Source organism: Rhincodon typus, chromosome 2, assembly GCF_021869965.1.
Source record: "Rhincodon typus isolate 14 chromosome 2, sRhiTyp1.1, whole genome shotgun sequence".
NCBI lineage: Eukaryota > Metazoa > Chordata > Chondrichthyes > Orectolobiformes > Rhincodontidae > Rhincodon > Rhincodon typus.
In genome coordinates, this window is record NC_063333.1 from 29,112,258 (window position 1) to 29,136,467 (window position 24,210).

General features: G+C 38.8%; 1 protein-coding gene across 1 annotated transcript in view; it reads left to right on the top strand.

Moving 5' to 3' along the window:
* pard3aa (par-3 family cell polarity regulator alpha, a) overlaps positions 1 to 24,210 on the top strand; it is a 782,893-nt gene that overhangs the window by 519,943 nt on the left and 238,740 nt on the right. The window contains exons 13-15 of the mRNA XM_048606721.1: positions 1,634 to 1,822; positions 7,477 to 7,647; positions 18,721 to 18,871. Of these exons, the coding sequence (XP_048462678.1) occupies positions 1,634 to 1,822; positions 7,477 to 7,647; positions 18,721 to 18,871 (511 nt within the window). The remainder of the gene's footprint in view (positions 1 to 1,633; positions 1,823 to 7,476; positions 7,648 to 18,720; positions 18,872 to 24,210) is intronic.

Genomic DNA, 24,210 nt, shown 5'->3' on the forward strand with positions numbered 1-24,210 from the left:
CCCCTTGACCTGTCCGTCCTCTCTGGACTGATCTATCTCCTCCCTACCTCCCCACCTACACTCACCTTTACTGGCTCCATCCCCGCCTCTTTGACCTGTCTGTCTCCTCTCCACCTATCTTCTCCTCTATCCATCTTCTATCCGCCTCCCCTTCTCTCCCTATTTATTTCAGAATCCCCTTGCCCTCCCCCATTTCTGAAGAAGGGTCTCGACCCGAAATGTCAGCTTTCCTGCTCCTCTGATGCTGCTTGGCCTGCTGTGTTCATTCAGCTCTATACCGTGTTATCTCAGTGAAACCTTTGTTGTGTGCAACACAGCTGAAATTCAGTCTGCATCCTATTTGCCAAGATGGTCATTTGTTACCTAATATACAGAGTCACTGGCCTCTACTCCCTGCTCAATTCCTGTATCATTTGCCAAATTTTTTCATTTATCTATGCTCAACTACTCCAGTGTTGTTCTTGTTGACCTCCCGTGTTCTGCTGGTTTGTAAACTCTTTTACCTGCACACAACCCAACTGCTTGGATCCAGTCAAGCATCGTATCTTAACACTATCTTCTAAAACCTTCCAGTTCTACCTATCTCCCAGTGCAATAAATTATAATCTCTCATATCTTGCACTCTAACTTGACCACCTCCCTCTGGCATTATATCCCACTCATACCTTCCAGACCGCTAACTCTTTTGGACTGAATCTGTATGGCTAGGTTTTGTCACGACATTGAGTCTTTCTCCACTTTGCCTTGGAGTCAACCTTAACCACTGGCTTCAAATTTACAATATAATTTTTGTGTTTGTGTGGAGGAAAATTATTTACCACCGAGTCTGAACTAATGCGTATATAGATTAAGGGGCACCACTCTGCGTCAAGCATGGGGCAAGGCCAGGAGGCAGGCCATTGTGAACTTTCACAGCTTGTAAAGGGATTTCAACCCATCCATTGGCAGAGTTTTGCACCATAATCTTAGCCGACTGAGCTAACTGACCCCATAAGTATGAGCAAAATGGCTGCAAAACAAGTAAAATGTAGTCGGAAATTAACTTGCATAAGTGTCCACAGAAAGCTTATTAATCTATTGTTCTAATTAAGTGTGCTTCTTTTATAGCAGTTATCCTTGTTTCATTAAAAACAGCGGGATTCCTGAATTTGATTAACTGTTTCTTCGTACTTGCTTCATAAGTGTGCTATTGGCTTGTAGAATTTGAAATCTTTCATTTTAAGCTTCAGTGGCCCATGAACTAGTGCCTGCCTTGTACTTCTGTCTAATAATTCTTGAAATAGTTGTAGACTGGTGAAGCACATTGGCTCTACAGCACAGTGTTAGCATTGTTAATCTAAAATTGTTTGTATGGGTAATCTACCTTCTATGGTGCTGCAGAGAAACAGTGCAGTGATTTTCCAGGTAAAGTGTGGTTTAGGGCATAGTATATGTGAATCAGAACATACACATGTACTTCACTGTCTATGTAAAACTCATAGAAGCATATATTTAACTTTGAACAGTTGTTGCAACAAAAAGTGTTTTTTGCACTTGCTTTTTTTCAACTTGATTCAGATCAATATAATGCTGTACTTTTTTAAATCTAAGCTGTTATTCAGTAAAAAATAAAAATTGTGTTTTTGTACATTAGAAAGCAGAGGATGATGACTTGGTGCTTACACCTGATGGTACCAGGGAGTTCCTGACTTTTGAAATTCCTCTCAATGATACTGGATCTGCAGGCCTTGGAGTTAGTGTCAAAGGTAATAGATCAAAAGAAAACCATGCTGACCTGGGCATATTTGTGAAATCCATCATCAATGGAGGAGCAGCATCTAAGGTAAATCAATTTGGTATCAAGATGATAAGTAAGTCTAATGATTGCATATAAGAGGATATTTGCAAATGAAATTCGCCAAAGCAATATTTGCCATATTTATCCCCTCCTCAACAGAAGTTACTGACTCTGATTGGTGTAGTTCTGTTAGGTTCCAGGCACCCACTGATCCCGGATCGTATGTGAATGGTGAACCTGGTCCTATCCTTCCAAGAGATCTACCTGTCTGGACTGAGTAAAGACCAGAGTAAAGACTCTGAGTGACTACCCTACCCTCTCACCCAAGAATGCTGTGCTAAATTGGAGCACTTGTATTGCCACAAAAGCTGAGAGCAGATAATTTAACACAGAACAAGAATTGAACATCTGTGCCTCAGTGATAATAAAAGTACGTGCAGAAATTTGTACCAAGAGAAATAAGCTTTAAAAGTTGAACAATATGAAATTACTTTAGTATTCTAACAGCTACTTTAAGAGGCAAGAATCCTTAAAGAAGCTATTGAGGCACAAATGAGGATGAACCAAAAATAAGTAATGCAATGCAAATAATTTATAATTGTTTTTCTCAGTAAATATAATGAAGAAAGTGCCTGAATAATGACAATCTAACTAGGATTAACAACACTTCAAAATGTGATTAAAGACTTAACCTCCAAGTGCTTAAAGGAAATTCTCACATGAAACCACTGGGATGGCTGACATTTATCCAGGAGTTCCAAGCCTTCTCTGAGCCAGAAGCTCCAGATTTGTGTCCCAATGCAGAACTTCATGGCTACTATAGTGTAATCATAATATGGCCAAACAATTTGATAATCCATCTGTACATCCTCTGCCCAAGCCTGTGGTAGCTGATCAGTGAAAACCAGCAGAAGGCAATAGCAATCTAAATCAGGACCTTCTCCAACATAACCGAGGACCAACGTATGGAAGTCCTCTTAAAGACGTACATGAAGAAAGAGAGAGGTGTCTCTCTTTAAGTGTCAATGCTTCGTATAGTTTACTTACAAAAAAAACTGGCAACGATGTTGCTATTTAATACTGTGGGATTCCAGGATATAACCTTGAAATGGCTAAAGAATTGATTCCAGATTGGAGAGCTGCTAAATAAGAACATAAGGAATACGAACAGCTGTGCAGACTTCCAACCCTGCTTCGTCTTTCAGTAAGATATTCCTGATCTTCTACCTCATTCATACCTTATTCCATTGTCCTGACCCATCTGTATATCCCATGCTTTATTTGTCAGAAAATCTATAGACCTCCATCGTGGATGCAAGAATCCACAATTTCCGAGTTTCACAATTGGCTGCGTAGAGAAAGTTCTCCTTATTTACATTCTAAATGGAAAGTTTTATGTTCTCAGCAAGAAACTCCCAGTTGAAGATTTAAGAGGAAACATCAGCCCTGTCACCCACTTAATTGTTTCATGCTTTAATGAGATTAGCTCTCGAGGAAATGTTAGCCTAGTCTACTCAATTTCTTCCCATAGAGCAGTCGACTCACCCCCGTTTTTAAGAACCTTTTTATTTCTTCCATGGGATGAGAGTACCAATGGTAAGTCCAGCATTTTCTGTCTGTCCCTCGTTGTCTTTGAAATGAGCTTACTCAGCCATTTCAGACAGCATTTTAGAGTATTAAGTCTCGAGTCATATGTTGGCCAGTCCAGGTAAGGGCAGCAGATTTCCTTTCCTTAAGGACATCATGAAACAGATGTTCTTTTACAACAATCAGTAATAATTTTCAAGAGAAACTCGGCAGGTCTGGTGGGGTGATAACTCTGTTTTCTAACCACAGATGTGACCAAACCTGCTGAATTTCTCTTTTTGTTTGCGATTTACAGCATCTGCAGTTCTTTGTTTCATTTTAGTGATAAGGTTTAGTGATGCCCAGGTGGCACAGTGGCTCAGTAATTAGCACTGCTGCCTCACAATGTCATGGACCCAGGTTCAGTTCCAGCCTCGGGTAACTGTCTGTGTGGAGTTTGCACATTCTCCTCACATCTGCGTGGGTTTCCTCTGGGTGCCCCAGTTTCCTCCCGCTGTCCAAAGATGTACAGATGAGGTGGATTGGCCATGCCAAATTGCCCACAGTGTGCAGGGATGTGCAGGCTTGGTGGATTAGCCATGGGAAACGCAGGGTGACAGGGATAGGACAGAGGGGTGAGTCTGTGCAGAATGTTCTTTGGAGAGTTGGTATGGACCTGTTGGGCCAAATGGCCTGTTTCCAAACTGTTGGGATTCTATGAGCTTCTATGATAATTTTCTGCTTTGGTGAGATATGGCACACACATCCCCAAAATGTCAGTCTGGGTTTCTAGTCCAGTCACTACAGCATCATCTCTTAGTCCTCCCTCAACAGAAGAACACAGGACTATCTGTTTGACCCCTCAAGTGTGCTCCTCCATTTCATAGATTTCTTTTGTATTTCTTCGTTGGATGTGGACATTACTGACTGGACCAGTATTTATTATCCACTTCTTATTGCCTTTGAATTTGCTGGGCTTTTTCACTGGACGGTTAGAAGTCAGCTGTACTGCTGTGGGTTTGGAGTCACCTATAGCTGAGACGAGACTATTTTTTTTCCCCCAAGGTGAATGACATCACATCCATACATTATATTGCATCTGCAATGCTCATGCCTGCTTCATTTATCGTGTTTACATATCTCTGTAACCTCCTGGGTGTTCTCTTCATGATATGCTTTCCCAGCTAACATTGTGTTGTCAGCAAACTTGGATATCATACACCTGGGGAACCTGAATTTTCTGGCCCAGGTGTAGAGTCAATGCTACTGCACCACAGGACCCTAATTTCACGGTTCGGATATTTTTAAAATTCTTCATTTGGTTAATTTTTAATTGATTAAACATGTTATGATACACACATGGAGCAGTTGGAATTTTTTTTTCACCCATGCAATGTGGGTGTCGCTGACTAGGCTAATATTTTTTACTTATCTGTGCAACTGAGAGTCAACCACATTGCTGTGGGTCTAGAGTCACATGTATGCCAGCCAAGGTAAGGATGGCAAATTTCCTTCCCTACAGGACATTTGTTGAACCAGATGGGTTTTTCCAGAAATTGACAGTGATTATCTAGTCACCATTAGACTAGCTTTTTTTTAAATCCCAGATCTTTATTGAATTCAATTCTGGCATTGCCATTGTAGGATTTGAACCCCTGCTGCCTGAACACTAACCTAAGGTTTTTGATTGCTAGTCTATTAACATTACTATGTCACCATTTCCCAGGCATCTCATTTGAACCCAGGCTCCAGGCCCAATCAACCATTTTACTGTTTGTTTTTAATCAACTTGCCCACTTGGAACAGGTGGGACTTGACCCCAGACTTCTTGGCCGAGAGATGGGGACACTACCACTGCACCAAACTCTAAATTAATCCGGGATGATCTACATGACTGATACTTTCTGCCAGTTTCAAATAAGATCCTTCAACATTGAACATATAATTGGGCACAAAACGGTTTACATTACATTGATTGCCCATTAAGCACCCAGCCCAATTCTTTGTTCAGTTGTAAGTTTTTTTTCTAATCAACCTATTCAGAAATGTTTTTGCACACATATAGAGTAGGTGGGACTTGAACCTGGATCTCCTGGCCCAGAGATGGAGACACTACCACTGCACTGCAAAAACACTTGGTCGTCTCATCTAAATTATCAGAAAAGATTGTGACCAGCTGAGGCCCAAACACTGATCCTAGCACCTTACTCCTAGTCTGTGTCTAGTGTCCATTAATCCTCAATCTATGCTAATATATATTATTGCATAATATATCATAATCAATTTATTACCTCAATCTTGTGCAAAAATCTATTTTTTTGAAAATTCAGAATTCAGCCATTGATTCCTCCTTATCTAATCCACAGTATTAAACCATTTTAATAGAATTTGTTGAATAAAAATTTCCTTTCAAAAATCTGACTTGATTCTGACTGATCATTTTGTGATTTTTCAAAAATACTGTGCTATCGTGTCCTTAGTCATGGATTCTCATGTTTTTGCTGCTACTGATGTCAGAACAACTGATCTGTCACCTTTGTTTCCCCTCTCCTTCCTTTCTTGGAAAGAGGAGTTATGTTTGATATCTTCCAATGCAGACACCATTTCAGAATCTAGGGAATTCTGAGCTATCAAAACCAATGCAGCTGTGATCTAAGGAACTATTTCTTTTGTAAAGTACTAGGAGGTGGTCTATCAGCTCTAGGGTATTTATTGGTTTTTAATTCTATTAATATTTACAGTATTATTGCTTTAAAATAATTTCCTTTAATTTCTTTACTTTTCCAAAAGAGTGGATTCCTGACTATTTATGGAATTCATTAGTGTTGCCTTCTGTACAGACAGATGGAAGGTCATTGCTCAATGTCACTGAAATCTTTATTTTCTACTCTTTTTGCTGGTTCAATCTTAAGTGATGCCTTTTTTTAAATCCATTCTTGTTTACCTGTGTATAGAGTCTTTTACAATCACTTTATTTGACACTTTCAAGTTATTACTTTCTTCATCAATTTCTTGGACACTTTGTGGTTCCTCAGGTTTACTTTATTTTTGAATACTAGCAGACTTTTTTGATCATCCAACATTAATATTAACATTTGTTGTTAGTCAGACCACTTTTCCTGCAGGATTTGTTTTTGTTTTAAAGGAAATGTATATCCCTTGTGTATTAAGAATTATTCTTTAAACATTTTACATTGTTTATGTGTACTTTGTTTATTTCAATCCAGTTTCTTAATCCACCTCAACAATTTTTTTTCAAATTTTAGACCTCATCTTTGGGCTTAACTAAATCAATCAGAAACTGATGTGATCAATGTTCCCAAGAGTGTCTTTTCCTGAAAGATTATTGAGTAACCCCACCTAATTGCACAAAACTGAATCTAAAATGGCCTGTTCCCCCAGTTGGTTCCTTGAAACAGATCTAGAAAACTATTTTGAATGCATTCCACAAATTCTTCTCCATGCTGACTGAACGCTTGGTTTGCCCAGTTTCTATGAAAATTCAAATAAATGATCATCGCATTTACCTCTACAAAGGAGTTATGTTGCGATCAGTGAAGTCCTTAATGAGATGCATTAAAGAGTGATGTTAAGATTTGCACCATTTCAATTGCAGTCTATCAACTTTAATTCAAAATCTTCGCACAGACTGTCAAGTATGCTTTCTTTGGAATGGTGTTTAAATCAAAGGAAGTGATTCAGAAAGTAGAAAATGAATTGACCAAATGTTGTAGTTGGGTGGAACAACATCAGATGATTTTTTTTTTTGTGAAGAAGTAGTTTTTTAAAAAAAGGGTTTAGATATACACCACAAACGTTGTTGATAGAGCATGTTGACATGATATTGATGTTCTTCATGATCATTTTGAAAATTGACAGTACAAAACTGTTTACTGTTTTCATGTTCACATTGTTGAAGGAAATATATATTCCCTTGTCTTTCTGGGAAGTTTACTCTTGTTTCGTTAGCATACTTTTCAAATTGACAAGTATAACTCCTGAGTACTTATAGCAAAGAAATGCCTTGTCAAAAGAACTTGAATATTTCCTGAGTGAATTTGATCACTGGATTTTGAATGAAAATGTTAAAAATTGAGAGCTGGTTTGACAGCAGAGTTTTATTCTGTCTTCAGGATGGTAGACTTAATGTGAATGACCAGCTTATAGCAGTGAACAGTGAATCATTGTTGGGAAAAACAAATCAAGATGCCATGGAGACACTACGGAGGTCCATGTCCACAGAGGGAAATAAGAGGGGAATGATCCAATTGATTGTTGCCAGGAGGATAACGAAACACAATGAGGTAATAATTAGTGTTGACTTTGATAACATGTAAGGCCACAAAATATGAACCGACACAAAGTTAATTACTTTCTTTTGAAGTGAAATGTTGAAAAATGCATACACTCAATTCCTAAAAATACCCATTTTTGTAAGTCTCTTAAAGTTAACAATAATGTTTCTATTAAATTTTACATTTGAGTTTGCTGTGAAACAGCAAGTGAACATTCATCCAGAAATATAAAATTCAGGCTATCATGAATAAGATATGATTTCAAAGATAATGTCTCTCTCTCTTTATTGCAGATGCTAATATGTATTCAAATTTAGGTCAGATAAAAATGTGCTCCCCAGAGGTTAGAGTATTTCTTAATTTCCACCTTTGTTGAATACAGTGATTTGAATGCCAATTAGACAAGGCTAAATATACTTTTAAAAATGTGACTTCATTGTTTTTTTTTTGTTGAACTTTTCTGTTCCATTTTCTCCCTCAGTTTTATTTTCTTTTGTGTGAAGTGCAATCTGGCCCAGGCAAAATATTCAGTAAAATTAAGTCTTTTTATATTTGAACTTGATTACTTGAACTTCTGTTGAGATTCTAAAATCTGCTATATTTACCTCAAAGATCTAAATGTTCTGAGGACTATGAATGATTATTTAAATACAGTCAATGTGCAGGGCTACAGGCAAATGACAGGAGGTTGCCATTCAGGTAAAATGCTCCGAGAGCTGATGTGGCCATGATGGGCTGAATGGCCTCCTTCTGCACTATAACAGTTCTGAAATTCTTTATATACGTGTCTTGTGTAATTTAGTGTTTTTTTTAAAGTGATGATTAGATCGGTCTTTTAATATCGAATTTGCCTTTGATGTAACCTCATTTCTTGGAGTGAGAACAACACACACCTCTTTGTGATGTACTTCTTTTTGGAAAATTACTGTTCGTAAGCTGCTCCTAAACAGAAATTGAAATATAAAGCTCATGACTTATTTCCTGAACTCCCAGTGACAGGTAAACGAATATTGTTTTTCTAACGTATAAAGTTGTATAAAAATGGCTTTTTTTGTTTGAATGGAATGGTCAATTTCAGCAACTCGGCAATGCAGGCCATCCACAACAATTAGATTTATGAATAAACATTTGTCCTTTAGCTTCTGCGCAGGTTGTTCTCAATGTCATTGGAGATTAACCTGACCTTGTTTTGATGCAGAGTTTCTGTTATTTATGTATATCTTCATTGCATAACTAAAACAGTGAAATCAGAAGGATCTGAAACAAACAAAAACAGAAATTGCTGGAGAAACAGCAGGTTTGGCTTGATCTGTGGATAGAGTTCACATTTCAAGAGGGTCACAGGACTCAAAGTATCAATTCTGTTTTCTCTCCACGGATGCTGCCAGATGCAGTGAGCTTCTCCAGCAATTCCTGGGTTTTTTTTTGTTTGTTTCAGCTCTTCAGCATCCACGATTCTTTATTTTCTTTTAAAGTCAAAAAGATGGCAACTGAACTGAAATATCCTCTTTCTGAAACAATAAATGCTTTGCCTTGGTTAGGATCTATTAATTGATTCTGAGAGATGCCATTCATTGGCTTTGACTGAATGGAATTTTATGTTGACTGTGCAAGTGCCAGTTGATAACTGAGCATAGCATTTTATTTCATCTAGAGATAAGTGGCATGGCTCAGTGATACGCTTACTTTCCATGATGTATTGCTGCATTTTAGAATCCTATTTCTGCTCCCTCATCGGTAGTTGTGACTTGAGTCACACAGGCCTCAAGCCCTAAACCATTCCACTTCACTCATTTTTGCTGTGGTTAAAAGTTTAAATACATTGGTAGGGTTTAGTCTCTGCTACTAAATTTTCTTACTTCGGCAAAATGTCAATTTGATGTTTTAGACAAGCTCGCCGAGCCGGTGGGTTTGGTTGCAAATGTTTCATCACCCTACTAGGTAACATGATCAGTGCGCCTCCGGTGAAACGTCGGTGTTCTGTCCCTGTTATTTGTCTTTGTCTAATTTCACCCTGTGAAACTCCTTGTGACACTTTGCTATATTCAAGGTGTTATATAAATGTCATGCCTAGTTCTATCTAGAAGGACAAGGCCATCAGATACATGGAAACATCACCACCTTCAAGTTCCCCTCCAAGCCATTCACCTGACTTGGAAATATACCACCATTTCTTCACTGTCACTGGGTCTAAATCCTAGAATTCCCTCCCTAATGGCTTTGTGAGTCAACCCACAGCAGGTGGACTACAGCAGTTCAAGAAGGCAGCTCACCACCACCTTCTCAAGGGCAACTAGGAACAGCCAATAAATGCAGGCCAACCAGCATGCCCCCACCCCATGAATGAATAAAAAAAGGAAAAAAAAACAAAAATAATTATTGTACCTCATGTTGCATTTTGTTCCGGTGTCTGCAGCATTGCCTGGCACTTCTGCAAATTGCATCGAGCCAAAGCGCCTTTGCCTCAATCTGTTTTGTCCAATCAATCTTCAAAGCAGGTGGGACTTTAATTCAAGCCTCCTGGCCCAGAGCTAGGGACAATACCTGTGTAACACAAGAGCGCTTTCAATCTCTGTGTACTAAGTAGAGAAAGAATTGTGTTCAGCTGCTGCATTTTATTTCCATACAGACATGTCAGTTATAACTAATTTAAAGGTGACAGGAGGGAAGCTGAAGTGAAGTCTGCTGGATTCAAGGAAATGAGTTGAATCTGTTGACTTTATCAAAGATTGACTGGAGAAGTAGTGTGCATTGATTTTTCTGCAATGAGCTATCAATTGGTCTGGTTACTAAATTATGTTTTCTTAGCATTAGTGACGGCACTCGGGAGAGAGCTCCACTTTCCATCCCCTTAGAGTTACAGTGATGAGCTCAGTGTAACCTTTTCTTCAGATTTTTAACAGCAGTGCATTTTTTGAAATGTATTTAAATGTGTAGGTTTTCTTGCACAAATAATACTAATTAACAGTATTCATGATAAGCTAAGACTGATCTGTGGAAAGTTGTGCTAAAAGCGAATCATCTCAAAAATCATCATACAATAGAATAACAAAAGGGTGAATGCCTGCTCTCACAATATGGTTTGTGCACACGGAAATTAATATCCTTTTGACTTGACTTGTTTTCCCAGGGAAATATTATTGTGCAGTCCTCTAATTTAACAACTGATTAGAAAAAAAGACCAATTTGAATATTTGTACGCATTTAGTATCACCCTAGTGCTGAAAATAAACTTGTCAATGTATAATTAGATGCTCAGTAGCTGTTCTAATATTTGGTGGAAGTAGATCCTTACTGACATGTGATTCTGGTTCTTATTTTGACTGACAAATGTAGTCCAGCTTTGAAGGAAATGAAGAGAAATGAATTTAATTGAGGAGCCTGCTGTTAATATATAGGTTGTTTTAAGCTAATTGTTAAATCTAGGTTTAATGAAATTATCACTCAATTGTAATTAAAACTAAGAAAATAAATCCTTGCTTAATGATTAAAATCTTAGCATTTAATTTGTTTACTGCAGGATTTTACAGTATTTGGTTAGTTCTTGCTAACTCTGTAATTATGTTGATCCATCACTGCAATAAATAGAAGTTGAGTAAGTAAGTCTACATTTTGCATGTTCCTTTGCTATCTCATTTATATGAAAATGATAATACTTGCAACAGAAAATATTTTTTGCAAGCATATGACCTCTCCAGACATCTGTCTCCTATGTTTGGAACATGGTGCGATGTTTCTTACCCCCTCGAGTGCCTGTGGCATTCGGCCAACTTCCAAATGTCAGGAGGAATTAATCCAGTGCTGTGACTTCAAAGTCTTTGTCATAAAAGCTTATTTCAGTTTGCTCTTGGCCTTGCCTGGAAGCTGAAAGAATAACTCCAGCATATCACATACATTTAAGATATTTACCATAGAGATTACTTTTGTAACTGCTCTGTGATGCAATTTGTTTAAAGATCTTTTTAAAACTAATGAGTTATTTGTTTATTGCCCTGTAGCACATATGCACAATATTAGATTATAAATTGTTGGTTAAAAACATTTTAGATGTTAAAATAATGTTGCAGTAGTAATAGATGTTGATGTAATTTAACAGTTTAAAAAAAAACGATAGTTGCCCAGAAGAGAAGACATTAAACTATCATCATTCAGATTTCTAAGTGGTGCAGATGGGCTCAACTTGACACTTACATGCAGAATAGAATAATTGGTGTTAACAAGAATTTGGAATGATATATCTGTGGTATTTGATTTGGCTGCCTTTCTGATCATTCAAAAGCTGTTGTGTTTTTTTGGAAACTTCTAAGCTCCACGCTGACCTTTAGTTCAGTACATTTCTTACCCAGTTTTGATCATTTTAAATGTGAAAGGCTTCCCCACCGCATTGTTCACATCATGCAAGTCAAACTCCAGCAGCCTTTTCCGATTTGTTTTAATGGTTTCATTTTCTGAAGTGACTACTTATTACGTAAATACATCCAAATAAACTACAGTGGAAAATCAATTTCTCTGTGTGGAATTGATAAAGAAGAAGTAATTTTTAAATGTCATTGTGATGATAGTGTTGTCCTAAAATGTTCCAAATAATTTTTAGCTCCAAGGCAGCTTAAGTTATTTTGTAGAAATAATGGTAATATTTTAGTGGATAATTCTGAACATTTGAATGAGCCAATAGTTGTTTTGGTGATTCCTGTTAATTTGCATGTATTCCCCTTTTTTTGTGATTTTTCTCTCTCTCTCTGTCATTTAAAGCAGTGACTTGTGCTGTGTTGCAGTGCCGTATTGTGTTTTCACCCAAATGAATCTGTGCCTGGATTGCCAAAGGCACATATCCCCATGGTGTGGTATCCAAACTGAACCTGTATCTGGGGTCCGTTTTATTTCTTACCTGCTGTACAACATACGTATGTGTTGCCTTTCCAGTAGGCCTACTGGACAGTGAACAAGAGTCTCAATTCTCTCTTATTTCTTGCTTGCCATCAGATTTCTGTGCCTCCCACAGATTGAGATGTTTCTAATCAGGATCTCAAACTGTTATCATGGCTCATTGTCTGTCCATGTCCTTCTCGAGCAGCTCTGGAACCCCAGTAAAGCGTGCCATTCTCCTTGAACACCAGCGATGGGATGGGGTTTGGCTGGTTCTACTTTTACCCATCTGATGCCTTCCTATGGCAATTCTGCTAATTTTGGGTATCCTTTGAGGATTAATCCTTGGCACCTTTCTATTCCTCACCTAGGTGCTACCTGTTAGCAATATGTTTTTTAGACCTTGCATCATTTTCAGATTTAAGTTGAAGACACTCAGTTCTGTCTTTCCACCACTTCTTTCAATCTCTGCACTGTACCTCACTATTTGGCATCCAGCCTTCGATGAGCTGTAGTTTTCTCCAGCTGAACGTTTTGAAGAATTAACCCATTGATCTGTCCCCTTCTAACTATGTGCTCTTGTCAGTGCCTCAGGTGCCACTAGACTGTTTATGGCTTTGGAGTCATATTGAACTCCAAATCTTCTCCATTGCAACATTTGTTCATTTTCGCTTTTGTGATATTGTCATTGTCAATGTCAAGCTCAACCCAACTGTCATTGAAATCTTCATCCATACTTTCCTCACCTAAACCTACAGCTATTCCAGTGCAGTATCGGTTGCTGTCAGATCCCTCTCAACTTGAGATAACTGTCTTGCTGATCGTTTCCTACTAGTCCTCCTCTTTAATTACCTCTATACTCCCGTGCCCTTCCCCACATGCATTGAATTTCAAATTGTCATTCCTGTATTCAAACCTGCCATTGTCTCAACATTATATTATTGTAAATTTCTCCAGCTCTACAATTCTATTGGCTCTTGCTCTAAACACTTTTCTGAGTCTAGCTTGTGGCGCAATCCACCCTGGCTTTCCTTCCTTGATCTCTCTCTCTTGCTCGTGCTGTCTCTCTCTCTCTTGCTCGTGCTGTCTCTCGCCTGCTCTCTCTCACTCATACACACTCTCGCACTCTTGGTCTTGCTCTCTTGCGCTCGCTCTTTCCCCGTCTCTCTCTCTCCACATTCCCTTTGCCCCATCATTGCTGGCTATTTTGCAGGCTGGCTATGCCATCTTATGGAGTTAACCTCCCTCCCTTCCTTTGACACCTTAAAGCTTTTTATTTGGTCAAGCTTCAGCACTTCTAACCAAACAATTCCACCTATGTCTTGATGTCCATTTTCTTCCTTGCTCTTCATTGAGAAGGACTAAAAGAATGTTCTTATGGCCAAGGATTTATTTAAATTCAGGTTGTTCTTCCTCAATTAATGACATAGTGGACTTAATAAGATCAGTAGTGGTTGGCATTCTAGGATACGGGCACAGCCTTAAGAGGAGGAATCAATTTATGCAGTGGAACGTGGGAAATATTCTTCACTCACCCAAAAGGTCAATCATGATCGTGTTGATTAGCAGAGTAGTCTCAAGGGGATGTATATTTTACTCCTCCAATTTGTTGTGTTCCTACAACAATTCGGGTCAGGAACCTTCTAAATCCAACATTTGGTCTTATCTGAATTCCCTTTATTCAAGCTGGTACAGCAATTGGAAAGTCTGACTGGGAAAGACTGGACTTATTCTTTGTGATCAACATCCAGTAACCCCTGCTGTAAATATATGTGTATATATAAGGTTTTGGAGTAGATTGAACTCGACCCCATATACACTCCACTACGGAGGAAACCCGGAAGTGAGGCAATCCATCGCAACGGACCCCAGAGTTTAAAAGCCAGGCGGGAAAACACACCGACGCTTCATCAGAGGCTGCACTGAGGATGTTACCAAGCACAGTAACGAAACGTCTGTGGAACAACAAACCAACTCGGCGAGCCAACCAACCTCCATATGTATATATGTCAATAAATCATCCACATATTTGCATTTGTCAGCTCAGTAAAATTCTGCAGCATTTATCAGGTTTTTTATGTACTGTGGACTAATTCATTAAGATAAATAGATGTGGCACAGATTGGTTCACTATTTGTTTTGAACATTCCCAACTCTCTTTCAACTTTTTTTTTTGTATGTCTGGGTGCTGAACAGAATCATGATGTAGCATTTATAACACTGTTACTTGGAAAAGGTATGGTGGCGTTGAGAAACATAAAGTCAGAAGAGAACAGTATAGTTACTGTCATTATGGTGAACCTGCAGTGCAAAACTGCCTCAACACAAGCAGAATATTTTAGTGGAGTGAGTGTTTAGTGATGATGAATCAGTTTTGTGGAAACTGACGACCGCTGTACTGCTGAGAAACTGTAGTGTAGTTACGTTGTATTTGAGGCATTGAAGGAGAACTGAGCAAACACTTGCTAAAAATTACAGTTTGGGAATTTGTACCACTTGCATGATTGAATACAAAACCCAGTTGCAAAAATATTTTCCTTATGCAGAGTCCATTGTGTATTTTCAATCTAATCGTTGATTTACAGCCACTGTATTTGAAATTCCCAGAGAGAGAATCTAGATTAAAGCCCCTTAACTGATGGTGATGCCACATACATCAAGAAATTTCAAAGTGCTGTCACGTCCATCTAAGAGTCAAGGCTTGTTTTTCCTGTTAGTTTTCTGCGTACATTGTGTTGCACACTTTGTTGTAAGAAGCTATTCATGGGCAAGGACGTGTATCCAGCTTGTTACTGGTGTGACATTGCACACTCATGCCCAAGATTGTTAAGGCCTGGGAACAGCCTTGGTTAATCTTTTCCTGTTCTGCTTCCTGTATCCTCTTCAAACCTTCCCAGGAACAGAGTGATTGATTGCTTTGGTGCTTATGTCCCCACTTTCTTTACAAATCGGTCTTGTTACAACTGGAGCATAGACACTTCTCATTGTGACCAACTTGAGCAGTACTTTGAAGCAGCTCTGTCTAGGTGGTCCTTATTTTCAACCAAAATGTGGAAGTGCCGGTGTGGGACTGGGGTCCATTTTCAACCAAGGCAGACCTACATGATATCAGGACTTAAGATAACACTGTTTGCATGAGCTCCAACTTGGCAAGAATCTTAACTTCCGCAAATGTGAAATGAGGGCAGCACGGTGGCTCAGTGGTTAGCACTGCTGCCTCACAGTACCAGAGACTCCGGTTTGATTCCATCCTGAAGATGACTGTGCAAACTCCACACAGACATTCTCCCCGTGTTTGTGTGGGTTTCCTCCAGGTGAATCAGTTTCCACCCACAGTCGTAAGATGTGCAGGTTAGATAGATTGGCCATGCGCACACATATGTAAAAAAACAACAGAAGTCACAGACCTCCAGTCAGAAGAATACCCTTCCGCAACTACCTGTTGTTTTCTATGACCAAGCCAGTTTTGTATCCAACTTACTAACTCATGTAGGTCCCATGTAACTTAATCTTCTGTGCCAGCCTACCATGAGGGACCTTTTCAAATGCTTTGGTCAAGTCCATGTAGACAACATGCTTTTGCCTTATCCTCATCACTCATCTCTTTGTTACTTCGTCAAAAACTCAGTCAAATTTAAGACAAGACATCCCCCTCACAAAGCCATGCTGACTATCCCCAATTATTCCATTTTTTTCCAAATGTGAGTAAATCCTGTCCCTAAGAGTCTTCTCCAATAATTTCCCTGCCATTGATATAAAGCTCACCAGCATACAATTTCCTGGATTGTCCCTGATCCCCTTCTTAACAAAGGAATAATATTGACTATTATCCAGTTCTCTGGGACCTCTCTTGTGGCTAAAAAGGATCCAAAGATATTTGTCAAGGCCGCAGTAATCTCCTCCCTTGCCTCCCTCCATGTCCTGCAATAGATCCCATCAGGCCCTGGAGATTTAGCCACCTTAATGTTTTTCTAGACACCCAACACCCTCCTTAATTGACTTGTCCTAGAATATCTACATTACCCTCTTTAATCTTACCATCATCCATGCCCTCCTTGGTGAATACCAATATGAAGTACAGATTAAGCCCCTCACCTACTTCCTCAGAATAGTTCCAAATCTCTCTCATTTTGCTAGGGCAAGTACTGATTTGAAATATTGAAAATGGAAAGAAACATTATCATGTTGCACTTCTATAAGGTTTCTAATAACCCATGCACTAGTCAGTTTATATTTTGTTAGTTGATGTTTCTTGTTGTTTTAGCAACTGGTTGCATTCCATTTTGGCTGTAAAAGTACCTTTCCAATGTGGAAGGTGCATTACTCTTTAGGGTTGTTCTGACTAAATAAGTACCCCTCTTTTTAAGCTGCGAGTGCTACATACCTGAGGGCAGCTGGAAATCATAGGCCTTCCTTATTTTGACAATAATGGTACTATTTCAGTAGTATATGAATGAGTAATCAGTTGATTCCAACTTGGGACTTTACTGTGAAAATATCAAAGCATTTGTGTTTGAAGTCATCACTCTTGCCCATATCACATTGAACACATGCTAAATGTCTCTTTTATAAGACATTTATTTTCTACCAGCTGGTTGGAAATGCAGGCTATCTCAAAGTTAGTGGAACCACATCTATTCCCTCAGTAACTGAGGACCCAGATCAAGCACAATCTCCATTACCAAGCTACTAAATATCAAATGTATTTTTGAGTTCCTGAATCAAATACCTTGTAAATAACTTGTTAGGGAACCTTTGGATTATTGCAGAATTCAATGATAGTTATTAGTATCAAAAGCAATCTATTTTTAAAGCTTTCCAATTCCTCTATGATATTGTTGCAGCCACACATTATACATAATGCCCATCAGGGCAGAAGCTAATAGTAAGTTGGTCTATGCATGCTCAGGGGAGAATTGTACCAGCTGCGCAGGAATAGCAAAAATCTTGCTTTTGAAGGTGCTAAGGAATGTTAACCCTCTGAAAGCAGATTTTTTTTTCTTGTGAAAAGACAGATCTTCCTGAATCATTCATATTATTGTCTGCTCTCAGTTTTCTAGCTTGTTCCTCAACTGTTGACCGTGATCCATTGTGCATATATGAGTTGCGTGTATTGTAAATATTATGTTTTGTGAATGTTTGAGCATTGGACTCTTGAGGTTTGAGAGATTCTGGCATTGTAAATGAGGCATTGGGTATTCTAGGCAATCAGTGATGTCATCAAGTATTTAGAAGTCAGGCACACTTAGTTCAGATGCATTCTAAACCATCCTCTACTATGCTTTTGCATTGTGCTTTGGTCTACCGTGAGAGGATAAATTATGTGACACTTTATTCTTGCCACAACAACTACCATGGGACGAAATTGCCACTTTGACTCACTTAATGGCGATTGCGAGCTGTGGGTCCACTTGGAAGTGTGATGTGATTTGCCCAAACTTGTCTCACCTAGGGCTATTACATGCCAAAGAGACTTATTGCCTTGATCTCTGCTGGATTTCAATTGAAATCCCAGATATGAGCAGCTTGAGTGTAATCCACTGTACCCAATCCTCTTGAGATAATTAGATGTACAAATTGAATGGAGGGCATCTTACTGGAAATATTGGCTTATGGTTTCTCATTAAAGCTTGACTTCAAATCAAGCAGTATTGATATTCTGCTTAGAGTTGCATGGATTAATTTAATTGACACGTATCAATAATTTAGAATTCATTAAATGCCAGAACTAGTTAAATAAGGCTATTTTCTGTCTTAGAACCGAATGGAATTTGAGAATTCTTGTACCTTGATTGAGAAGGGGGAGTGAAAAAAGTCAAATCAGCTTGTGACTGCAAATTCTGGCTTGTCATTAGCAACTGTAGTTTTCTTATTTCTGAAAGCAAAAAGAAATGCAGTAGATTGTGCATTTTATAACTTGTGAGATTCTGATGGTTTTTAGTTTCTTTTAAAAAAAAAAAAAAAAATTGTACTGAAACAACTGAAAACCAACTTTTTCCAGGGGTGTTGATGTTTGGTATGGCATCATGGGAGGTATTGTGCAAAGTGGCATAGAAAGTCAGTCATTAAGTACGACTGTCATAGCAAATTATTTTGAATGTTGGTAAGGAGTTCTAATTCATTGGGTGCTCACTCAGATGAAAGCCCAGGGCAGCTAGTTATGTTCCCCCATGCTGTTAAATAGTCTTTCAATGTAGATTTTCACTTTCTCCCCAGCTTGAGACACCTGGCAGCCCCTCTGGGCCAGAGTTGCCTATAGATGCTGTGATGGACGACAGAGAGCGAAGGATTTCGCATTCACTTTACAGTGGAATCGAGGGATTGGATGAGTCGCCCACTAGGAATATTGGTTTTAACAGATTGATGGGTGAGTCCAGTAGCCATCTGATGGATCATTTTTTCCTTACAGGATCTGACAGAGGATAATTGCTATATTTTGTTTCACTGATACAGGACCATTAAAAGCTTATCTGCTTTCCTTTGCCAAGTATGCCACTTGCATATTTTTTCTGACATTTGCTTTTGTAGTTTTTTGTGCAAAGAAAATAAGGAAAAAATGCTCCCAGTGCCCAGTACATTTATTCAGATTAAGACAGCACTAATTATGTGATTTGATGATTACTAGCATTTCCTGTGAGACAATTAGAAATTCTTAAAGAAGCATTTAGTTAATACAAGTTTACCTTCAAGCATAAATATCCAGGTTATAGGTCAGTGTTTGGAAATTAGGATTTTTTTTAGTTCTTCTGAATAATCAATACCATTTCCGTAAAAATATCTTTGTAATTCAATTTACGCCATTAGGTTTGATAATGAATGCTGTATGTATCCTACTATTAGATTGGTTCATCTGTCAAACCATTATTCTGGGATGATCTACAAAATATTACCATTCCTTTGAATCTCATTTCAACTTAACTATGAGCAAAGTTTACAAAACTTCAGTGGAGAATGTGGAGGATCACATTTGATCATGCTTTTTGTGTGACAGTCAGACTTGAGTCATATTAAGTGAGAAACTGATCGTTTATATAATATCTGGTCTTTTGGTAACTTCTGGAGGTGTTTTTATAATTGCGAAATTGCTTTTTATAATTTGAACCTGATTACTCTGATTTTGGAAGGTGATGGCCTAGTGGTATTATTATTAGACCATTATTTAAAGTTTTAACAAAGATTTGGACTATTATCTTGGAATTGAGAGTCTAAGGATAACTGTGAAGCCTTTGAAAGGAAACTGCCATCCTTACCTGGTCTGGCCTGCATGTGACTCCAGACACACAGCAATATGATTAACTCTCAAATTTCCTCTGGGCAGTTAGGGATTGGCAATAAATGCTGACCTAGTCAGCGATGCCCTCATCCTGTGAATGAATGATGAATAAAAAAAAAAATACTCACTTTGGCAAGCTACTTGCTTAACAGGTCTGTTACAGGTAAATAACAGGAGACATCCGCGCATTCATTTTCTAAGGCAGGTTTTTCAATCGTGAGTTTACTTTTCGCTCAGACTTGTTTTTCATTTTTAATTTTCATTTTTATTTCCTTCAATCATGAACTCAGTTACCTGTGCTAATGTGACATTCTTCTGGGCTTAAAAGAATACATTCCTGGATTTGTGTGGCTCAGTAGTGGAACAGATTATACGAAACGTGGAGATATCATGGTAGTGTTTTAGTGGTTTTACTCAAATAGAAATTTGCATTTATGTAGTGCCTTTCATTACATCAAAACATTCCAAACCACTTTATAGCCAATCAAGTAATTTTTGAAAGTGATGCCTTTGTAGAAAACTTGGCAGCCAACTTTTGTGCAGTAAGGTCCTACAAACAGCAATGGAGCAAAATATTCTTCATTTATTTTACATAATATTAATTGTGGGAATACATATTGGCCTGCTTACAAGGGGATAAGACCGCTGAAAAGACAATGAGAGGTCATACCTTTAATCTGGAAGGGTAGATGTTTGCAAGACATCACCTCCAATAATCAGCAAACCAATGATACTTCTTCGGAGTGTCAGTATTGATATGGTGCTTGAAGCATTGGAGTTGAGCACTTACTTTCTGACTCGGGCAAGCGTGATACCCACTAAATCTTGACTGACTTTCATACTGCTTTTCATTTGCTAAATGCATCACAGCAGGATGAAATTTTTTCAGGCAGTATAAGTCAGGTTTGGGTGTCTTGTGGGGTGGTTTAAATCCCTGAAAAGTGATAAAAACTGAAAGAACTGCAGATGCTGCCTGAAAAGAGATATTGGACCTGGATCACATTTTGTTCTAGATTTCTTTGGAGTGGGATTAAAGCTAAGTGAAGAATCCTCATGCCTAACGTTGAATATTTAATTAAAATGATGAAATTGGTCATTAATCCTGTTTGAACCATCCGTTCAGGATTTTGGAAGAAGGACATTTGTTTCCTGGCCTGCCAGTAACTTGTAAAGGGAACTGAGGCAAGTGCAAAGCTGCCACCCTCCACCATGGAGTCACACAGCATGGAAACAGACCCTTTGGCCCAACTCATCCAAGCCAACTGGGTTTCCCAAACTGAATCTTTGTGTGCTGTCTCCTACAAAAAGTTAATTTGGGGATATGTGACTACTTATTAGATTGTGTAGGTAACTGTGAAACTTGTTGCAAAGGGGCATGAGGCTGAAGGTGAGAATGTATTGCAACCGCTCTGATAGTGCATAAGGTGCCCACAGAGAGAGTGAGTGTGAGAGAGAGAGTGAGGGGGAAGGGGGGTGCGGTGGGGGATTGATTGCAGCAGTAATATAAGGTTAATGGGAGTGCTGTTCAGGAGAATGCTGGAGATGTCAGATTCAACACATCATTCCCACCCACCTGCCCTGAGTAACCAGAAAACCCAGAGACAGGATGTTATTTCATTTCATTCCGATGGCAAAAGCTACTCCATCAGCATTCAAATACCTGACCTGCAAATGGTTCTGATGTTTGGTCGTAGATTAAGTTGGGAAAGTTCTGCTTACAAGCTCCATTGAGCTGCCATATAAACATAGAAAATAGGATCAGGAGGAAGCCATTCAGCCCTTCGAGCCTGCTATGCCATTCTTCACAATCATGGCTGATTGTCCAATTCAATAGTGTAATCCTGCTTTCTCCCCATAACCTTTGATCCCATTTGTCCCAAGTGCTATATCTAGTCGCCTCTTGAATACATTCAGTATTTTGCCATCAACTACTTCCTGTGGTAATAAATTCCACTGGCTCATCACTCTCTGGATGAAGAAATGTCTCCTCATCTCCGTCCTAAATTGTCTACCCCGAATCCTCATACTGTAACCCCTGGTTCTGGACATAGCCACCATCGGGAATATCATTGATGCGTAAAGTTAAAATAGCTTTCATGCAAATACCGACTGGATTACAACCAGGACAAAGAATTAACTCTTGTGTTTCTCAGTTCTCGTCTTGATCCATCTATGCATACATTTCTTTCTGTCATTGCCTTTTGGGTCCTTTCTTTCTTTTTGCATCACATTCATGCCCTCTGGTTGTGATTCTTGTGAGCTATGTTTAGTTCTGTTGTACATACTAGAAATTCTGCTGTAGATAAGAATACCAGTATTTCTGAAGTTGTAGGCATTAACAGTTGGTAGTGATGGCTTAGTTGGAAACATTGCCTCTTCTGAATCAAAAGGCTGTGGCTTCATGTTCCACTCCAGAGTTTGAGCACACAAATAAAGATTGACATTCCATACAGTACTGAAGAAGTGCAGCGGCATTGGAGGTGCTGTCTTTCAGATGCAGCTTTGGATCACGACCCAATTTACCTATCTTGGTGGATGTAAAAGATACCATGGCACTATTTCAGTGGGGAATTATCCTGACCTGACCAGTGTTTATTTCTCTAATCATTATAAAAAAGATAATCATCATTGTGTTGCTATTTGTGGGAACTTGCTGTGTGCAAACTTACTACTGCATCTCCTGCAATTGTACAGTGACTGCACTCCAAATATAATTAATTGGCTGTAGGGGGCGTTAAGACATCCTGTAGTGAGGAAAGATACTGTATAAATGCAAATCTCTTTTATTGAGTAATATGTTTTCAGGCTCAGAAGAAGTTTGTATATGTTTATATCTCTTGTTAAACTTCACCCTCCCTTCATGAACATCTGTCAATCTGTTGTCTTTTTTTTTCAAGGAAATGAATCAGTCTGCTATGTACGCTTTACACTTCATCATTAAGAAATGTACAAAATTGGCACAGCTATTCCCTGTTCTGATTGGTCTTGTTTCCAGAAGATAATGCCTGTGCGAAGGTGGAATAGAATAGTGACATTTAGTATTGTTTGTCCTTTTACTCTTCAAATCAAAAATTGTTTCCCCTAGAACTAAATTAACATTGTTCTCTTTGGTCTAAATTATTTCTTTTTCATTGCACTGCAAACTGCTCACAATAAATGATTATTTTTAAACTGATACTGAGAAAGGAAAGGTTGGCATTGTGCTGTATTGCACAGTTGCTTTCCTTTTTAATTTACTAAGACAGTTTCCATTTCCATAGATAAACCTTTGCATAAACTGTGTGAAACTGACAGGTGGATAAATTGTTCTAGCTATGGCAGCAATAAAAAAGAAAGTGACTCAGACTTCATCTGCAATCAGTACATTTACAGGACAGTTACACATTGATATTTCACTATCAAAGTAAAACCTGTCTCTTTTTGAATTAGTTGTCCAGTCCAAAGATGTGCAGGCTGGGTGGATTAGCCATGCTAAATTGTCCATAGCGTCTCGGGATTTGCAGGCTGGGTGGATTAGGCATGGGAAATACAGGATTGCAGGGTGGGGGCTGGTGCACTCTTTGGAGGGTTGGTGTGGATTCGATGGACCAAATGGCCTGCTTCCACACTGCAGAGATTCTATGATTTTTTGGTCATCTTTCTTTGTCCCAACCCTTGAACATTTAGTCTGGACAGCTTTCATGAATCTGGACTTGGTCAGAAGGGGCTTGCAGTTGGTGCAAATACTTTCATCCAGTACCTTTTCATTTAATAAGTAAGGGATTTATTAGTCTCAGAAACCTTTAGTGGGCTCAAAATAAGGACCCAGCAATTGCTGATCAGAGTTGCATGCGATCAGGGCAATCAGTTGGTAACCACCAGGAGTGTTTCACCAAAACTTGATTGATGGATTTGAAAGAAGAGGAGGTGGTGAAGTGATAGTGTTCTAGGGTGGTGTTTTGCACTGGTTGAGGCCTAAACAGGCAATAGGTGTAATTGTCAATGGGACTGAAGGAAGTAGAAGGTCAGAGTTGTGTGTACAGAATGTTCAGGGGAGGGTGTTTAAGGATTGGGAAAGCCATAGATTCAATAGCACAGAAGCCACTCAGCCCACTTCATCTTCTCCAGCTCTATGTAGAGCGATATGTCAGTCTCCTTCAATATTTGGTTTGTGTGACATCTATTATTTGAACTGTCCATTCCCACTTGTGCCTTCTGCAATACTTAATAGCTTAGTTTCCAACACCAGCTCCAATTTGCTACTATAACTTAAAGGGATGATGTATTTCATAGTAGCATAGGAACAGGAGTAGGCCATTCAGGCTACTGAGCTTGTTACACCATTTATGGCTGATATGTGGCCTCACTCCATATACCTGCCTTTGGCCCATATCCCTTGTTACGTCTGCTTAACAAAAACACTATCGATCTCAGATTTAAAATTTAACAACTGA